General features: G+C 47.4%; 1 protein-coding gene across 2 annotated transcripts in view; it reads right to left on the reverse strand.

Annotated features, from left to right (window-relative positions):
* Window positions 1–13,082, reverse strand: part of ZNF592 (zinc finger protein 592) — a 40,619-nt gene extending 27,537 nt beyond the window's left edge. The window contains exons 1-3 of one of the 2 annotated variants that reach the window (XM_082769079.1): window positions 12,976–13,082; window positions 12,041–12,155; window positions 5,738–8,076 (exon numbers count right to left, since the gene is read on the reverse strand). In XM_082769079.1, the coding sequence (XP_082625205.1) occupies window positions 5,738–8,068 (2,331 nt within the window). In that variant the 5' untranslated portion in view covers window positions 8,069–8,076; window positions 12,041–12,155; window positions 12,976–13,082. Of the gene's footprint in view, window positions 1–5,737; window positions 8,077–12,040; window positions 12,156–12,250; window positions 12,482–12,975 lie in introns of those variants that run through there. The other variant, XM_082769080.1, reaches the window with a different exon arrangement.
* Between the last annotated feature and the right edge of the window lie 7,574 nt (window positions 13,083–20,656).

Below are 20,656 nucleotides of genomic sequence, written 5' to 3' on the forward strand. Positions count from 1 at the left end.
ATCAAAAAAAGACAAAAAGCAAAGTAGGAAATGTCTCCGGTTACTACTAGATGGACAATTATGCCCAAGAGGGTCAGACAGTACTCCGAATTCTTGCACATTATTGTGCACTGTTCTGTCCTTGCCAAAAAAAACAAATAAGCTCTGTCTCAAAACCAGTTTGTAACCTTCGTTCGTTACTTCTACGGGAAACCTCTTCCAGAATTCATTCCTCTGATGATGACAAACCAGCTCCTAATTTTCCATGTAAATCTATGAGTCTGTTCTCGCATCAGCATTGCCCATAGGTTTAAAAAGCTCCACTCTGTAAACATCACAGTGAACACAGAGCAGCCTCACACACCCGCTTTGTGAGGAAAAGCAGACCTATAATGAAAGCATGAGGATCTGCACGGGTTTTGTTCATCTGGAATTTGAGCTCAGTTCCGAAAAGGCTACAAGAACTGTCTGATGCTGACAAACTACAGGGGCTGATCCCTGAAGGGAAGCACTTCATTTCTGAAGATTGGATTTCTGGAAGGAAGCGCCACAACCCTCACCTTAATATTGTGTCTTGTGCGGTACTGAAGGAGACCCATCGTAACGCTTCAGTTCTTTGCCAAGCTAAACTCATAAAGGTCTTTTAATTTCCCCTCGTAACATCATCTTTCCACTTCCCCAGTCGTCCAGCCTTCATTTATTCCAGCTTCTCCCTGATACATGCAGAACAATGCATGTTCCTCCCAGTAAGTAAGTGCTAGCAGCGACAGGGAGCATTAACAAGACCCTGGCTGGTGCTGCAGGTTGACTCGAATCCCTCGCACAAAGTGGTTGTAAAGTGGTTGTTCAGAGCCTTCCTGCAACCAAACACATATCCTGCTTCTCAATTGCTTCACCCCATTCCTATGCAGTCCTCATGACCACCTAGGTCCTCCTGTAATACAGCCAGTTTTTCCCCCGATGACTTCTAACTCTGTTGGTTCCACAAATTTCTCCAACACATCCAGCCTCCAAGGTCCTTAATACAAATATCAGCTAGGATGTTAGAGCTGGATACAGCCACCCCTCGGGCAGTGCTACAGGCAACCTGTCCCCCGTTGCAGTTCCCTCCTCTTTTACCTGATTCTGCTCCAACCTCTTAACTTTACTTCTTCAGTACAGCCATTCCTCACACAGCACTCCTGTCAGCCATTTCGCTGAACATCTGGACAATTAGGATCTACCTAGTTCTCCAATCCAAAAATAAATTGCAGAACATGCATATTGGATTAATTTGGCATAATCTAGCAACTATTTAATCAGACTCCCCCCCTCAAAAACACAACTTGCTCTAGAATATAACGCTGCTGTAGACATACCAAACAGACCTGAAGTTACAAGACACATCTGCTTCCACCTCTGGAACATCTGGCTAGAGATAATACCTGCACGCAGCACGGCAGCCTGTGTGATCAAAATCCAACCTACCAGATATTCAAGCTCGGACTGTTTTCTTCTTGTGATTCTGCAACAGAGGAGTAAATAAATCCTATCAAGTGATGATTGCAAAAATGGCCTCACAAGTCTCCAAAAAAAAAAAAAAAAAAAAGTAAAAATAACAGATCCATTAATACAATCCAGTTAAAACACACATCCAGTAAGTCCTGTTCTATTTCTGAAATGGATTAACTCGTAACTCGCAATCCTATATCCTCGCTAAAAGCCAGAGAGCCCACCTTGCCATTTAGCTGCCTTCATCTTACACATATTCTATATGAAACGAAGTCCAGTCGGATTTCCCTGCTGTACTTTGAGTAACTGCAACCACGTAGCCACTGGAAGCCCAAAATGTAATATTACAGCCAAGCTCTCAATCATTTCTCTAAAGGTCTTTCCGCTCCACCTTCTCACTCCCAGCATCATCGCCTTCTCATCCCCGTAGTTGCTCCCAATCTCCTCCTGTCCTGACTGTCCGGGACCACATCCACGTTCCTCTTCCCTTCTCCAAAACGACCAGGATCCACCGATGTCACTCACATTTTGGCCTCACCTAGGGAACTCATTTACCTGTTATCTGCCCCATTAACACGGACTTTACCCAAGGCCATTCAGAAAGATAAGACAGTATTTTCCAAACCACTGGCAGGAATAAGCACACATTTTGCCTTACTTTCCTTGTGAACAGATACAAGACACATGAAGATGTCTAACTAATTCAAACAGTCGCGGTAAGAAATTCCAATTAAAGTGAGAAGTCTTAGGTACGATACAGGATAAGTTTTCTCATGGAGTGAAGCCAGCTTAAGCTGCATCCCCTCTTCAATCCAATCACTCCTGCCTCTCGCTGCAGCTCACTTGTCCTTCAGTTATTTCACTGCAGCCTGAAACTGGGTAACTGTAAAGGATCATACTGAAAAAAATTAGCCTTCTACTTATTTTCTTGAACAACCTTGTTGGATAAGACATCTTCCCTGCCTTCCAAACAAGGTGACATTCTTCTTCCATACCAAGCTAGAAAGCTTCTTATTTTCTTGTTTCTCGGGTTGTGCACACATTAGATGTGCATGTTTCATAGTTAATAATCCAGATTTAGTATCATTTCACACAAGAGCTCTAAAGAACACCAATCAAACATCAACCCAGCTTACTTTCCATTTGGGAAAGTCAAGGGGTCACCATCTTTTAGTACAGACCTGGGAACAGCAAATATGCCACTGCCACCCTTTGTCTTCAGCCACTGACCTTTCCCAAGAATTCCCTTTCCTGGGATAATCTGGAAGCAGGTACCTGAATAATCACTTCAGGCAACAACACAACGGGGACCTGCTCTGCTACAACCAAAGTTAAAGGGATTTTTTTTTCTGTTTCCTGAAGCTCTTTACAACATGTAAGCCAAGCCACAGCTTTACTTTGAAAATAGCAAGATACTCAGTCCCAGAATTCAGACACAAGCTCTTCTCCACGCATCCTGAGGAAGGCATAGAGCAAGATACTGAAAAACACCAAAAAATCCAAAATACTATAGTGTGATTTCTGCTAGCGTTAAGAAACGATGACAGTGTTTCCCCATCCCAAAGACAGCTGTTTCTAAATCAACATCTCAGTAGGCTGAGAAGGATGTCAGGGACGAAAGCAGTACACAAGAGTTTTTGCTCAAATGCTTAAAATTACAACAAACACACAGTCCCTTGAGACATGGGGATGTGGTTCACGTCTGAGGTTGTCCACAACTGTTTATACCACCTCTGCATGTTGGCATCGTCCCACAACAGGAGCACGCTCCAGATCAAGCACGGGCACACAACTATGTGCTGAATTCACTGGAGCACACAATATGGAAATTGTGCCAGATTTAGGCTTCTACATTACCTGCAAGAGGGGAGAAAATATCTAAAGAGTATTTTGTGGCTGCTTCTACCACCTAAGAAAGTGTTTGTGAAACTAGCTGTTAGGTCATCTCCTGCTCCTACCAACGTTCCTCTTTTTTTTTTTTTTTTTTCCTCTGAACTATGTGAGAGTAGAAACCTCAGAAACAAATGCAGAGCTGGTGGAATCCCTGCCCATGCGGGCTGGAATTAGCTGACCTCTAGGGTCCCTTCCAACCCAAACCATTCCATGATGTGTAAAACCTTCAGCTCCTCCCTGTCCCAGGGGCACTGTGTCAGCACCTTTTTGCCATGATGACTCAGAAGCTGAGTGTGGCACCCATCTCCTGCATGGACCCCCTCCAAGACCAGCTAATTTCGGACTGATTGCTGAAAGCCTTAGTGGTGACACAAAACACCTTGGGTACTGCCACAAGGCCAAGGGACATCTTCCATGTGCTACTGATAAATCTGGACACAAACAGCAATGGGCATACAGGCCCAAGTTCTTTCTTCCTTTAGAAATGTAACAGTTTTGCTGAAATGGATGTTCTGTGGGATGGGTTGGATTAGGTTGGGCATTAGGAGAAATGTCTTTACTGAAAAGGCTGCCCAGCTCTGGAACAGGCTGCCCAGGGACGTGGCTGAGTCACCACCCGCTGAGGTCTTCAAGACACACGTAGCTGTAGAACTTCACAGCGTGGTTTATGGTGGGCTTGTCAGTACCAGGCTCGAGGTTGGACTTGGTGATCGCAGAGACCTTATCCAACCTGAATGATTCTGTGATTCCGGGAAGGGCGCAGGGCACCAGAGGGTAATGGGGAGCAGGGACAGGAGATGTGCTGAAAAGGGCCTCCCAACACAACACTGCAGCGAGGGTGAACACAGCCCTTCGAGTATAAGCAGGGGAAGACCAAACAGGGAGGAGAGGGCTTTGCAAGCTCTCACGTCCCCTCTTTTTCTAGTTTTTCAACAGCTATATTCGGAAAAGCACTTCAAAAAAAAGATCTCACATCTAGCAAACCTAACTCAAAGTGAGAGGCATAAACTTTTCTTGGTTAAGTTACAGAATAAATTATTTGATTACAGTCTAAAAATACTATCAGACATTTGTTCTCTCTTTAAGGAGCTCTTGAATTGATAATCCCACAACAAAAATAGGAAATACATTTTTAATGCCACTGATTAACATTTTAGCTCACTTAGGAGCACTCGCTGTATCCCCTCACCTGAAGGCTTTTCATTCCAGACTGCTGACATTTCCTAGAAATGTATTATAGTCCCAAACCAAGTTATGGCATTGATAAGAGTGCGATGCTTACTGGTCTGCCTCAGGTAAGAAATGTGATTACGTGGCCACGTCAATCCCTTCCGGCCTCGCTATTTTTCATGACACAACCATTCAGCCATAATCTATTTTTTGCTGCTGATGAATTTAAGAGAAAGATAACAAAGCATCTAAACGGGGCCACTGCATGCCCATGCTAGTAACCTAAATGCTCCTGGTGGACATTTAACAAGTAAAGGGAGGCTCTGGAGAATGTAGACACCGCAACGGCCGCAGCAGAAAATGGTGGTCAGACCCCAGAAGGTCATGGGGTGGCACGGTGTCCTCATTCACGGAGCTCATGGAGGAGAGCACTGGGAGTGGAGCTGGCAGCCAGATGGACGTGGAAAGCTTTCATTTCATGCAAAGAAGTAAGCAAAAAGGATTCCTCCTCCTGTTCAACTTTAGGATGGTTTATACTTAAACGGAATTGACCATATCCTCTAAAATAAATTAAAAACAAACAGCAACCACAACAAAAAACCCTACACACACACACACCAAAGTGTATCATCATGGTATGTAACAGAAAGCATCCCCTTCCTCTTCATCAGTAGATGCTGCTAACCTCTCAGCTAGTTCCATCCCAATATACGCTTTACCAGTCTAAAAGTTAAAAAAACAGCACCAAAAGTTCGAAGTATAATGCAAAGATTTTGGCACAAGTTCTAGGAAAGGTAAAATTAAGCTCTGTCAGGTTTCCTGTACCCAAGCCTAGAGCACAAAAGCCTGTTGAAGGCACTTCTCAGCACTTGATGTGCTTGCTGGTGATCTCTGATCTCCAACACCATCTTTCTTTGATGCTCAGAAGATCTCCATAGTCTCCCTCTGGCTCTTTTCTTGTCGTCCCCATAATTAAACACTATCCACTCTTTACTGGCAAAGGGTAAAAAGAAGGTAAGCAAGCAATGCCAAGACATCCCTTCAGATGCACACATCCAGGCCCACACATATCCCAAATGTTCCCTGCAAGCACTTTTTTTTTTAAACAAAGCGACTCATTTGCCACTATGACACCTACTTCTTTCCCTAGAGGACAGTGTCTTTAAACTCAGATTTAACTAACAACATTAAAATGATGACTTACCAGTCTCTCATTATCTTCTGAGGTTCTCTGGTAATGAGCCGCTAAAGCAACGTAATCCTGCGCCTGCTTGTTACATTCTAAACACTTGAGTCCTTGACGGATTAGTCGCAATGGGTCCGTGTACAGAGGCAAAGCGGGCTGAGTGTTTGTAGAAATTCCTACCCCGTTTCCTGAAGTAGCATTGGGTTTACGTGAAGGAGAGGGCGAGTGCAAAGTCTGAGGAGCCAAAGATGCTGAAGAGCTTGTAGAAGGTGAAAACATTTGGTCTAAGGAGATCGGTTTCATCAACAGCTGAGAACACTGCATGATAAATCCTTTGCTCTTATGATCTCTTGCATGTTTAAGCAAGCTACACTTATTAAAAAAAAGTAGCATAGTTGAACACTGAGTGCACATGACTTCAATGTGAACACTTCGCCTACTATAGTGTTGAGTCAGGCTTTTCTCTAAGGCAAACGAATCCCCACATTCCAGGCAACAGTACCCAGAGGCAGGTAAATTAATACTGGTGTCAGGTGGAGGGCTAAGGTTGGGAGTATATATTGGCACCGGATTGGCACTGTGCAGTACTTTGTTAAATGCCTCCACAACGACAGGAGCAGCTTTCTTGACTTGATGCACCAGCGGCACCGACATTTGAGTCACCTGAGGCTGATTCCGCCTCTGCGCTGATGACTTCGCTGTAACAGAAGCAGCAACACTGTGCGGAACTAGGTTGAGATTTGCCAAGTGCACGGCTTTGGGAAGAAGGCTGGAGGTGGTCACGCTGGACGGCTGCACCACGATACTCTGCTGCTGCCTCTTGCTCAGCTGCTGCCCAGTGAAACCGACTTTTATGGCACCACCGCTGCAGTTTGGCAGAGGAGATAAAGACACAGCAGATGTGCTGTTTGCAGCAAGATCTGTTTTCATACTATCTGCGTAAGGGCTCGCTATGTTCGACAGCTGGATAGCCAAAGCAGCCCCATTTTTGGTTGAGTTCTTGCTAGCCTCGCTTTCCATAACTGCGCTAGTGTCAGGGGAAGGGAAGGATTTGATAAACTCTTCAGCAGATGAGGTTTCTGCAGGTGACTCTTCTAACGATTTACCCAGCTCATCATTTTCTGGCAAAATTCTAGTAACAGTTCTTTTGATTTCACCAGAGGATGTCTTGATAGTCTTTATTCTAACTTTGGGAATAGCTGGCGGAGAGCCGGCTGCCATGGAAGGGGAGCCTTTCCCACTGCTGTCACTGCACACGCTTCGAGGACTCTCGGGCTGCTTGCTGGCCTTCCTCACCACCTCTAAGGGGCTTCGCGGACTCTTTGGCGACTTGGGCATTTTTGGACTTCCCTTTGTCCCATCTTTAAAAGGACCAGGTTCCTTTGTAAGATTCGGCTGATCGCCTTTTGGAATACAGGCAACCTTTTTGGCCTGAAGAGCTACTAACGCAGCCACGCAGGATGACAACTTCGAATGAGTTGGCTTTAACCTCTGGCGAGGTGGTACTGACGAAGACATGTTCAGGTCGGGCACAGACCCTTTATCTTCTCCTAAATTATTGTGAGGGAGATCTCCAAACACCAACCCTTCTCCAAGAAAGCTATTAGTATCTACCAAGTCCTTGCTTGACTCCACAAACCTCTCTGCTGCTTTGTCTTGGTCTCTCCTGTTCATTTCCAGCCTACTATCTGGCTGGAAGTGGATCTCCATCTTTTGATCCTTTTTACAGTACTGATCAAACATGCTTAATTCAGGCTCTGGCACCTTCCTAAAATGATCTAGTACTGAGGCTCCTGTTGGTATATACATGGAAGGCGGTGGAAAATACGGAGTTTGGGCATGTTTCAGTTTATCACCAATACTGTTCTCTTTGAACGCATCCTCTGGTTCAGGGCTGGAAATCGGGCTAAACTGACTAAATGTTGGCAAAGGCTCCGATTTGGACTGGTCCAATTTTTCAGAGTAACTTCTTGAGCTATCGCCATTAATAAAAGTCGACTCAAACTTCCCGTAACTATGCACTAAAGCATGAGCCTCTGATGGCAGATCAGAGCCACGAAACCCGTTGTGCAGCAGACCAGTCCCCAGGTGATTTCCCTCCTTCTCTGCTTCAAAGGACTCCTGGCGACTCGTGTTCTTCACTATTACACTCACGACAGGAGCATCGGAGGGAGGCAAAGAGTGAGACAAGGACACATTTTCATCTATACAGATTCCCGATGACTTCAGGTGATTCTCGTTCTCCTCCCCAGCTGACGGGATGGTCTCCTTGGCATCAAGGCTTGTCGGATCAGGGATGTCAAAAGCAGCCAAGAGGTCATCAAAGTCTGGGGTTTTCATGTCCCCCATGATGAAAGCTACAATTAAAAGCAAAATATGTTGTCAGTTGCTAAGGTGTAATTGCCAGAGGCGCCTTAGAAATTAAACTTATATTCACATTTTAAAGAAAAGGTACAGCATTGAAGAAGCCTCCAGGGCGGAGTGTAGCTGCACTCCACAGAAGTTCCCTAGGCCTCTAACCTTAGGTGTTGACCACACCAGAGGAACCTGGTGTGCTGACTCTAAGAGGAAATGTACAGAGGGTGGAGCAGAGTGGAGACACCACAGCCAGGCTCAGTGATAAGATGGGAACGTGAACGTACATCGGAACCGATAAGCTGCATATTTGCTACCCCGGGCCAACTGCCTGCCGTGTTTTAGACAAAATGCTGTCCTTTTGATGAACTTTGTCCATTCTAATACCAAAACACACCTCCATCCCAAAAGCTACTTGCCTCCAAGGTGTAACCACGCCTCTCTGGGAAACAGAAGTCTCTACAGAGTCACTTTATATCTTTTCATGCGTTTGTAGCCAGATAGTGTTACTCACACTCTTGGTATTTGCACGTGCTTTGCAGACAGTGAATTTATCACCAGCAATCCAAAGAACCTGTGCATCTGTTGCTCTAATAAATTGCACTACTCGTTAATCAAGCCATGGTAGTTCTCACTGAACATGACCAAACTCCTCAAGTGTGGCCGTGGTAGTTCATGGAACGCGACTAGATTAAGGGTGTGTTACGTTATTTGTGCATCTGTCATCGTGATGGTTCAGTAGTCTGAGTGTGGCTGGACTTAGGATGAATTAAGCATTGTCCCCAATAAATTTACCCTTTAATGCAATAGGTATTATTTCTCTCAAGGACAAACTTTGTAAGATGTTGATGCAAATGACTCTTATGTGACAAAAAACACAAACTACCCAAAACACTAACGCAGCATGGCACAAAGGCTAGAAACATCTGCTGCAGACATTTCAACTTCCATTTCAACTACTCCAAGATTGACTTTTGACACACAAAGATATTTGCTCTGCGGGACCCACCTTTTTTTAAACACAGCTTGCTTGGCACAAAGATATGCAGGCCAAGCACGCTCTCTAGGGAGAGGGAACCCCACTCTGGCTCCTCCAGGCCCATCAGTGACCAGTATCAGTTCAAACTGCGGCCACCAGGCAATTTTCACCACACCGAGGGTCTCCCACTAGCATCAGTTCTCAGTTTTTGTCATCTTCACCCCTTCTGCTGTGCTGCTTTGGAGGGCAATCATGGGGAAGGAACCTCTTCTACCTGCACTGCTCCTGGACAATCAGCAAAAGCTCAGTTCCCATCCTGCTCAAGCCACAGGGACAGATGACAAATGACAGGAGCTGTTCATCTACAGTCCTGCAACACCACCTCTCCTCTCCAGGTTGTCTGCGGAGCTGCTCCTGCTGTTGCAAGCAAAGCAGTGGGAGATGGCATCCCCTTCACCTCTGGTCCAAACACAACCTTTTGAACGTCACCAAGCCCACACAGAAGATGTTGTTTCAACCTGATACCTCCAAGAACAACTGTCATCATGAAATTCAACTTAAAAGATTCAGAAGTACATTACTGTTTTATTTTTTTTTTTCTTTTTTTTCCTTTTTTTTTTTTTGAGAGCTAATAATCTGAAGAATTCAGTCCTCCTTCAAGGCCAAAAAGCCAGAGGTAAACAGGTAGGTCAAGAGAAATAGGCCTGAAAACTGAGATGACTCCCTACGCAGGGCAATTTAAATAATACAAGTCTTCAGTAAATATTTCAGTACAGCCGCTCAAAGCAAACTGCAAACCAAGCAGGGGTTATTTGAAACAGGGGGCAATCCTTAATTAGATAATGATGCCACCAGGCCCAAACTGCCCAAAGACAAAGTAAAGGATCAGATCCGAATCGTAACAAGAAGTGACGTTCCCAGCCAGCTCTCTTCACAAGCCCTCCAGAAGGGAGTGGAGCTTAGACACCAGCCACAGAGCCCTATGACAGCAATAATAAAGCTCTGATGAGATGCATGATGAGAACTGACAGCACAGAATTGCTTGAACATTTGTGCTCACTGCTGTATGGGTTTTGCCCCCACATTTAACCGAAATGTTGGTGCAACAAATAGACTTTCCAAACATTTAATGAGCCATCATTTAACACGTTTCATTTGAAAGCAAACTGATGTATGCAGGGAGGAAAAGGCCCAAAGAGCACCAAGTAAACTTGCAGAGCACCAGTTCCTGCTTGGCAAGGAGCACCCACAGGCAAAGTCAGTCCCGCCACACTCACTTGACTTGGGCTGCATCCGTGCTGCCAAAGCCAGCAGGGAGTGAGAGAGAAGGAAGGAGTGGCAAGAGCCCAAAAGAAGGGGGAAGAGCTGAGAGCAGAGGTGCAGGCAGGGAGGAACAAGGACCTTGGGATGAGGCAGAGGGAGAGAAAGTAGCTGTTTGACACCTCCCCCAGCAGTCTGGGAGCTGCTAATTGAAGGCTGCTTTTATTATTTGTGACTGGGTTAAAAAAGTTCATCAAATGCCACATTTAAAAGCAAACAAAACAGAACTCTTCCTGGCAGACTGCTGGTACAGGGAACCAGCATTTCTATTTCTAGAGCTGGGCCAGGAGAAATCACCGCAGCACAGAACAAGGCATACTGGTCTTCAAGCATTAGTTCAGCCATGCCTACAGACAAGCCCCGGAGGTGTTGCTTTGGTTAATCTACTCCAACACACTTCTGTGGAGATTTACTTGGCTTAAAAGTGGCTCGCTGTGGTTTAGCTTAAACTTGTTCTCATTCTTAAATTAAACCACAAATATGAATGTCCAGACAGGGCTCTGCAGTAATTTACAAGTCCCATCCCTCAGCCAGGTAGGGCAACGGTGCTTTGAGTTAAGTCCCCAAAGCCCAGAGGATTACCCATATGCTTCAAATCACCAGCACTTGATAATGAGTTTAGAAACATCACAGATTATTGCAGTTGGCAAGGAGCGCAGACCTGAAACCTCCCTTTCCTTTGGGTGGGAAAACTTGTGCCAGTTGGGCAGGAGCTAGGCATCGTTCAGCTGCTGAGATTCCTGGCACACAAATCCCTACGCGAGGAAGACATTTCGTTCCGTAACCTGGAACACCCAAGTTTTATATACAGAAAAATCAGCTTGCCAATCACTCGACCCTTCTCTTCTCGCCCCCAAATACCTATCCACATTTCTGGATGTGTATTTTAAAACACGAGGCAAAAATGAATCCAAGGTATCCGCAGCATTACAAAATAAGCTTTTCTTGGAAGAAACCCTGCATTTTCAGATTTCGTGTACATCTTCAGGCCTATAAAAGACGAGTTCATGTTCTTTACTATTATGAGAAGAAGCCTCTATTCAAGCATTTCTACACAAAACTGCATCTTAAACTTGTCAAAGCTACAATTCCTTCAGAAAAGCAAAGTTGGACACAAATTCTGGAGAAGACTGCATAAACATCTTGCCAATGGAAGAGATTTTAAAAGGCATAAATTTAAAACTCTGATTAGACACTACTTATTTCTGCTCTTAGATAACAAACGGGACAAGTATATTGACGAAATTCTGCCCAAACTTTCCAAGAACTGGCTTATGAGGAAAGCAGAAAATAGGGACTTCCATCCTTACTCCGTCCTTCCATTGCTAAAGACTTGCCTTAGAAACAAAGCTCAGAAGCCAAGTTTCTCTCTCTGGTTGCCTATAAAAGACATGGAGGTTGAAACTTCCAAAGCAACGGGTTAAATCAGTAACATACGGAGAGAACAAGGACTCATGGAGTAAAACACATGTATTTCACTGTGCAAAGCCAACTGCAGAACAGCGTGTTTCTCCAGGAGGCAGGGAACCTAGATGTCTCCATGCCATCCCTGCGAACTTGCTGCAGGCGCTATGGCAAAGCCTAGGGCCTTCTGCTCTGGCTTAAGCTTCCCAACTCCGCAGAGGTACCTCAGTACCCGGTGTCTCCCGCACACGTCCTGTACAAACCTTTCACCAGCAGAGTTATTCCTGCGGACTTTGGGAGATCCGCAGCGGCTCCTCTTCTCCAGACTTCCAACCAGCGCGTAGCATGCTGCTCGAGGAGGAAGTTCAGGCTTGCCACCTAACACGAGAGCACAATTACATGAGGCTGGGCGTCTCAAGACAATAAATATTCATACAGCTGCAAGACAACAGTTAGGTACAACGGAAAAACACCTCCTGCTGCGACGGCAGGCCCGGAAAAAAGCAGCTTTTTCCCGGAGCGGGCGCGGAGGCAGGCCGGGACCGCTTGCCAGGGGTTCGGCTGGGCTGTCAGGAGCGGGGAAGCGCGGGGAGCAGCCGCCAGCTGGCAGCGGGGCCGGCCAGGGGCTGTCAAGAGGCAGCGAGCCCAAAGCTCGGCGAACTCTGCCAGGCAGCGGAGGCTCCGGCCGGGGGGCTGCAACCCGCAGCCGGCACCGGGGGGCAGCGCTCAGGCCCCGCCACCCGACACAAAGGGCAGGCAGGCAGGCGGCCGCCCCCCCCCGCCCTTTCTCCCTTTCTCCCTCCGTCCCTCCCGTTCCTCCCCCAGCCCGGCCGCGCTGTCAGCCCGCCGCGGCCCAGCCCCGCGGCCCCGCACGTGGGCGAGCCCCGCCGAAGTTTGCTCGCCCGCCGGGGCCGGGCCGCGGAGGCCGGCCGGGAGCCGCCTCCTCCTCCTCTCCTCCTCCTCCTCTCCTCACCGCCACCGCGGCTCCACGGTTGCCGGTGGTGGTGGTGGCGGTGGCGGCGGTGGGGCCGCCCGCCCTGCCCTGCCCGCGGGGCGGCAGCAGCACCGGCAGCGGGAGGCAGCCGCGGGGCTGGGCGGAGGGCGAGCGAGCAGCGCAGGGAGGGGAAGGGAAAAGAAGGGAAGGGAAGGGAAGGGCAGGGCGGGCCCCGGCGCGGCCGGCCGGGCGGGCGGCACTCACCCGCACAGGCGGCTCCTCCGCCGGCCACCGAGCAGCCGCCGGGGCCCCGCGCAGGCCTCACCCCGCACCGGGCACCAACGGCCGCAACATGGCGGCGGCGGCGGCGGGCGGGGCCGGGGGCGGGGCGGGGCCGGGACGGGGCACGGCGAGACCGCCCCCCCCCTCCCCTCCGCACCCCCCTTCACCGCCGCCACCGGGCTGGGCCTACGGGGACGAGGCCGCGGCCGGGCCGGGCCCTGCTTGGCACCGGGAGCCCCCGCTCCGTGCTTGGGTCCCCGCACGCACACGCAGCAGGCCCCGCTCTGAGGCGCTCCGTGCCTCCGCTCGCCCAAAATCCGGCTTCTGGGGCGGGCAGGGTGCTCGTCAGCTCCTGATTAACGCCGTGTGTTTTTTTTTTTTTTGTCCTTATTCTGCCCCAAAGTCGGCGGTCGCACGGTTTTATTTAGGGTTCTTGTCGGGTGAGTGGGGCTAGGCTTCGCGGCCGCCCACTCGCTTTTCAGAAATGTGAAAACCCAGGGCTGGGTTTTTCCCCAATCCTATGGAGCTTGCGTCGTCAGTCGTTAGGATTTGTTGACTATTGGTTTTGATTGCTCGGTGACTTCCTGAACTGCTAGCACTTTTGGGGTACTCGTTTTCAAATCCTACAGTTAAAAAAAAAAATAAAAAAAGGTTATTGTGATGGCTCATGCTCAGTGCTTTCCGTAGTTACAGATAGATTCAGAAGCACCAGATCACCAGTTAGCCCACACCTGGAGCGCTGGGTCCGGTGCTGGGTCCTCACCAGAAGAGAGCCAGAGGCGTACTTCACAGAACCACAGAATCACCTAGATTGGAAGAGACCACCAAGGTCACCGAGTCCAACCTCTGACCTAACACTAACCAGTCCTCCACTAAACCATATCACTAAGCTCTACATCAAAACGTCTTCTAAAGACCTCCAGGGATGGTGACTCCACCACCTCCTTGGGCAGGCTCCATCTGAGCATCGGGAAGCGCTCCTGTGCTGTGCAGGTGATGGGGCACTGGCCCAGGCTGCCCAGAGAGCCTGTGGGGTCTCCATCCGTGGGGATCTTCAAAAACCACCTGGACGTGGTCCTGGGCATGCTCTTGAGTCACACAGCTTGAGCAGGGAGATTCAGCCAGATGACTTCCAGACGTGCCTCCAACCTCAACAAGTCTGAATCTGTGAAGCATTTGATGTTAAGGTGTGACTGTGTCATTTTCATTCTGTTGTAAATAAAAGCCAGAAATATTTATTGTGTTTGTCTTCCCTGTGACACAACCTTAGCATCTATATCGCATACTACATGTACAGTACTGATCATACAGCATTTGTTTCTCATCAGTTAAGTAATTTTGTTTTCCTTGTCCCCAGTCCAGTGGGTAATATATATACATATACTATATATAGACGTGTATATGTGTATATTATATGCAGACATATATGTTTGTGTACACCCATCGCTTCCCTTCCTTCATTTCTGAATTGATGTTAACACCTTTCTCCTTTAGGAGGTGACAGCCAGTCCCTTGAAACTAATGAAAGGGCAAAGGAAGTTGCGCTGAGAAAAGAGTTTCAGTATCACGACTGGTACCTATATTTTTAGCACGTCTTTTTCTCTATAAAAAGCTACTTGGGAGGTGTAAGCTATAACTGCTAAGATAGCTGACATTTCTTATACAATTTATGAAGACCTGCCACAGTCCTGAACACGTTGTGGCTTGCAGGGAAGCCACTGTAATTTGAGTGATTGTGCTAATTAAGAAATATAATGCCAATGGGAATTTAGCTCCATCCCAAATGGATGAGGAGGAAAGGCAGCCATAGAGTGCCCGGCTGAGAGGCTAATTCCTCTCCATATGACAGCAGAAACCCAAAAAGTATTAAAAGGTGCTGCAAAGAGCAGCTTCCATGGGCACAGCTGTGCTCTGATGGCACCTGGATGGGCCTGTAACAGACAGCTCCTGCCCAAGGGAATCACGCTTCCCACTACAGCATGAGCTAGCTTTAGGAGCAGGATGAGGATTCAGAATGGGGTTTTTACCGCTGCCCACTCCATCCATTGGCCAAGGTGGGCTGACAAGTCAAGCAGCTATCCATCCCAGTTTTTTAGGGCAGGGAAAGAAACACTGTGTTGTCCAGCTATGTCTGAGAACCTCGCTTTCAGCTTCTTCTCCTGCTTGAGGTTGTTTGAGCTTGCATTTGTCTGGGGGAGGTGGGCTCTTCCCAGGTGCAAGCTGTGTCAGAGGGTGTGTGTGTGCGTATGTAGGCAAACGGGCTGGCAAGCACGGTGAGACCCATTTTATTTATTCATAACAAACATAGCAAAGTCTTGAGCACTCATGCCTAGGCAACTGTCATTTTTCAATTCACCGATTAATTTGTTTCTGTCAGATCGTGGTGTTATAGAGAATTACCTTGAGCTGGTTGCAAAACTTGTGTGTTACAAAATTGTAATTAATGTTTCAGAAACTCCAGGGAAGGTTTATTATTGGCAGGGTGAGAACGAATCCCCAGACACAAACATTTCTCTAAGATAACAGTGTAGCCTTCGGCATTATCTAGGCACACACACACACACACACAAAAAAAATCAGCGTAACTTAAATCAAGGTAATTAATTATACAGATGTCATCTGTATGCATTTAAAACCGTTTACACCTTTCATTCTGGCTTTTTGGTCTCCCCAACTCCAAGGGCATGCCCCAAGCAGATTTTTCTCCCTTTGGCTTCTTGGCATGTACACCAACGAGCCAACATGACTGTTCAACAAAGAGCGCCCCGTACAAACACTGATCAACCACCAACATGGAAAATCTTGCCCTTGTTCCAGATCCATTCCTGCACCAAATCAAACAGAGCAAAGCCCTGTATCCCTGGGAGTTTGCAAACTGCAGTGAGAACCCTAATTCGGGTTCTCCCCCTTATATTTTAGGATTATAGAACTGTTTTGTGCCCTGCCATTCTTCTGATTCCCATTTACTGGGAATTGAGGTTGGCTGATTTCTCACGAGGAGATTGTAGTCAAGGGCTGCTGGGATGGCATCGGTGCAACTCTCCCCTACCAGCTTTCACAGGAGCTATATCGAACCCGTTTTACTACTCAACAAGAAAACTGGAGGAATAACTTCCAGACAGCCTTCTTTACCCATGAGAGCTGCAGGCTCTGGTGCGGTACGAACATGCTCCAAGGCCTGGGCAGGCAAAGTCCCTTGCACAATCCTCTGTGCTGACAGCAGAGACAGCGCAAAGCCCTGCGCTCTGTGTGGCTGTGCCTCAGTGTTGCCAACACAACTGCTTGTGGGGCTCAGCACCTAATTGCTGAACGTGAACTGGGTGCAGAATGACCCGGGGACAAGGCTTGAGCTTGAGCTGTTCTCACCTCTGTGCCCCCAGTGGAACAATGTGATGGCAGCTGGACCACTCTATGGACAAGAGAGAGCTGATCCAGATGTTAAAAACCATTCTGGGGAAGAAATTAAACTTCACTACTTCCCCCATCATCTTTCAGGTAGTCCCACAAGTGGTCGTGTGGGCAAAAATGAGGAGTGGGGCATTGCACCCAGGTGGGAACCAGCCCTAGTGGGAGCTGCTGGGGCAGGAAGCCAGACCAGCAGCATCCAAAGCTGCAGCCCACACCGCTGAAAAAGTTTAACCAAAAACCACTGAAAAGTTTAACCAAAGCTTGAAAAAATGCAAAAAAAAAAAAAAAAATAATAATTCTACAAGGACTCCCTGTCCTAAATTGCCCGTAGCATGCTCACAGCATTTTTAGTGCAGTTGTACCTAGAAAATCATTGCCAAGAAAGCTCAGAAAGTTGCTTTGCATGTTCACAGGCAGGAGAGAGCAATGTAGGTGCAGACGTGGGGATGCTCTGTGCTGCTGGTGTGGGATTTTCCCTGAAAGCAGCCAAGAGGATTTGTAGCTGGGCAATGCAACACCTTCAGCCTGTTCTTGCTTTTCAAGCATCGCCAGTTTCTAGGAATCCCAGGGGAGGCAGAAATCCTCCATGCTTGATCTCTCACGGAATCACAGGGTCACAGCATGGTTGAGCTTGGGGGCATTCCTGGGTCTAATCCCTGCTCCCCTGTCCAGGGCCACCTCCAGACATTTTTGGAAGATCCCCGTGGATGGAGACCCCATCTGTAACGCTGCTGGGTTCGGCACCGCCAGTCCCACGTGCTGTGGCAGGGCAGAGCTGCGTCAGCTTGGGGAGCCCAGCATGAGGCTCGGAGCTCCTCTGTAGGCCTTACCGAGAAAAACCTTGAGCAGAAGGCTGGTGTTAAGCAGCAATAATTACATCCCTGGAGAAGTCACAGCCTTCAGCAACCCCTCTCAGCCCTGTAGTACTTGCATGTGAGATGCAAAATCTGTTTCCTAAAAGTTGATCTTCACTTGCCAGTGGCTTTCTCCTCCTTCTTCTCCAGACCTTTGGTTTTGCAGTCCCAAGGGAGAGAAGGACCTTGGGAATTTATCTCCGTATCTTTCCATTCTCGTTTTGCTTTGTCCTTAAATTCAAACCTGATTTTACGTGAGATTACTGGTGGTGTGTCTCATGTGTCCTGGAGGCTTTCGCTGCTTTGTTTAACAATAGAAGCTATCTTGTCTGTTTACAAGTCCATTATGAAAGAAGAAAGAAAAAAATAACACTGTGAATGAGGACACAGCATCTCATGAGCGGTGCAGGAGGCTGAGTACTTTTTGCTCAAACCAAGCTTTGGTAGGAAAATGAAGAAAGATATGAAGCTAAAAGGGGCTGTGACAAGCAGGTTTTTCAGAAAGAAAAAAATAAGAACAATTGTAGGATTTGTTGCGGTGATTTTATTTTATTTTATTTTATTTTATTTTATTTTATTTTATTTTATTTTATTTTATTTTATTTTATTTTATTTTATTTTATTTCATTTCATTTCATTTCATTTCATTGTTTTGTTTTATATTTTTAATGCTTTAAAAACACTAGGAACTGTGATGATAAGGAAGCATTGTACTAGCACAGTCAAAAGTCATCTGAAGATGTAGTTGTCTACAGTAGGCCTCCTTTGACCCCATTAACTGTGGACATTAGAGTATTTCATGTTCTTTTTTATCCTGTTAGGCATCCACTGGGCCATCAGTTACACTGTGCTGTCACTCAGGGTGCTAAGTGATGGGCTGTGGTTGCTGTGATATGTCAGTGAAAGACATTTAAGGGTAGGACAAACAAATGTCTCTGGCCTTCGAGAAACAATTTTCCAAAGGTTGAACTCACATTGACTCATTCCAGCGCAGCAGAGAGCTGTGCTAAGCGCTCTTATTGCAGTCTACCTGGAAGCAGAAGTGTTTCCTGCAAGAGAAAATTGTGGAGAGGAGCCAGGAATGAATAAGCTGCCTTATTTCATTGCTGAATTACGGGCCGGGGAGGGGGGGAGGGAATTAAAAACCACCTTTTCCAATGAAAGGGTCAAGCAGAATTCATTAAAACATTGATAAAGACAAAGAGTAAAATTACAATGGGGAAGACAGGGTAAAATTACAACCTATGGCTTTGAGGTAGGAAGGAAACAGGCAATAAATCAATTGGCCTGTGTGGGTGGTGGAGGTTTCTCAAGTCTTCCCCTGGAGCATTTTGCCATGTCGCATCGCTGCAGGTGACGAACTGAGCTGAAAGCAATCCTGGTGACTGTCCTTTCCATTCCTGTATCCCCTTTTCTCGGGGTGTCTCCTCCCAGGCTTCGTGGAGTCCTTTCTGAGCATCGGTGCTTTGCCATCTAACACCACTGCTACTATCATAGTTTCCTACAACCCCCCAGATTTAAGGCACTTTTCCAAGGGGAGGTGGAGAGGGCTGATCTGGTAGGTCCTATATCCAGCATCAGCACCCATTCCTCATGGCCGAAACACGCCTGTACTCAAAGCATGGTGAGGAGGGTCTGGAGTGGATGTTGGTCTCTTTTCAGACCCACCCTTCTGCATTTCTCCACAGTGGTCACCAGGGCAGGGAGCAGAAGCAATGTCCAGCCAGGCTTAGGCCTGTTTTGGGTCAGGCCCTGCAGAGTCAGGGCCGGCAAAATGTGGTGCACACCACGAAAACACTTCAGGACAAGCACTACTGCAGGTTGCATGGGGACTGCTGGTGTCTGAGATAGTCCTTTTGATTCAGCCACTTGAAAGGAAGCCTCCAGAGCCTGCTGACGTGCTGTGGGATTGCAGTGCATTTGTTGATTTCCAGCTGGAGGAGCTGAGGTGCGTTGCCTCAGCTGACATCAAAGGGAAGAGCATTAAATAGGCTCTTGCTTTGTCTCACTGAGTGATAAGCATCCATCACCTGAGGTACTTTAAAGTCTGTCAGACTAAGTATGCAGACCACTGGGAGGGATCGATTTTATGCCTTCTATGAATTTTCTCTTTGTCTCAACAACCAAGAACCTTCCATTTTTCCTCATGGAGTACATTTTCCAGTGTTATTCTTGGTGTTGTCTATCACATCCTCAGTAGCGCTTTCCCAAAACAGTGCCAAGACTGGACCTCCAGATGAGATCTCACCTCTCGTGAAATTTCCAGCTTTGACCCTACTGTTTCATGAGCAAGATGCACAGAAGAGTTGATGGTGCATGGGCACCCAAAATTCACTGAAATTTGAGCCCTGGGTGGGGTTGCTCCCTGCCCACAGTGCTGCTCCAGGGAGCTGGCTGCAGCTTGGTTCATCTTGCTGCTCCTCGTGATCTTGTGGGTCTCAGCAGTCTTGGGAGGGAATTCGGTGGCTCTGTTATATCAGCAATGCAATTGAAAGGATGATCTCAAGACTGGAAATGTTGAGTTAATAATTAGATTTCAGGCTTTCTTTAATTAACACAGGTGCCGGGAAGACTCTATTGAAAGAAGTATAGGAAGAGAAAGGATGAGAACTACACAGCAGCAGTGGGGCTTTGGGGAACAGCACAGGGAATGAAGGTATTAATTTAGCAGGAGCGGTGGTGGTTTAAGGACATAACGTGGCAAGGGCTGTCTGCCTTCTGAAGCCTTTTCCCTCCTCTCCCTTCAAGCACACCATAAGAATCGTCCAAAAGAGCCTGGTGGGGAGCAACAGTCACACAGAAGCACGCGGATCCCGTCCATGCACCTCTGCAGACGTGGCCAAGATCACAGCCTGTTAGGGTACGATCAAACTGTGAGCTTCCTCTGCTGTGCGATTCTCCAGTCTGGGAGGATTCAAACGGTCTCACTGAAGTTAGGTGAGAAATTAGGTGAGGAAACCAAACCTACTCTCTGAATTTGCATAGTCAACGTGCATCAGAAACCCCCCATCAGCAGCAAGCGATCTGTCCTCCCAAGGCAGCTGCTCTGCGCTGTCTCTGACCTCTCAGGCATGATCCTCCAGGGACACCAACAAAATAACTTCGAAAGAGAGAATTACAACTTTTAGCAACAATATTTACAATTCATATATCCGTTGAACCCCAGGAATGCACCCGTTTTGCTGCCCATGCTCTTTGCTACATGAGCAAATGTTGCTCTTTGCAACACGCAGCGACGTCCACCGTCTCCTTCTCTTTGAAAGATGTCATCCTGGCTGTCCTACCTAATGTCCCCCTGCTCTCCAGGACCTCTTGTTCCTCTCAATCTAATGTGTTGACACAATGAAGTTACACTTTTTAGGAAAAACGTGAATCCCCATCCTACAGCTCTGGCAACCCCC

Source organism: Aythya marila, assembly GCF_965140915.1.
Source record: "Aythya marila genome assembly, chromosome: 11".
In the NCBI taxonomy this organism is placed as follows: Eukaryota; Metazoa; Chordata; class Aves; order Anseriformes; family Anatidae; genus Aythya; species Aythya marila.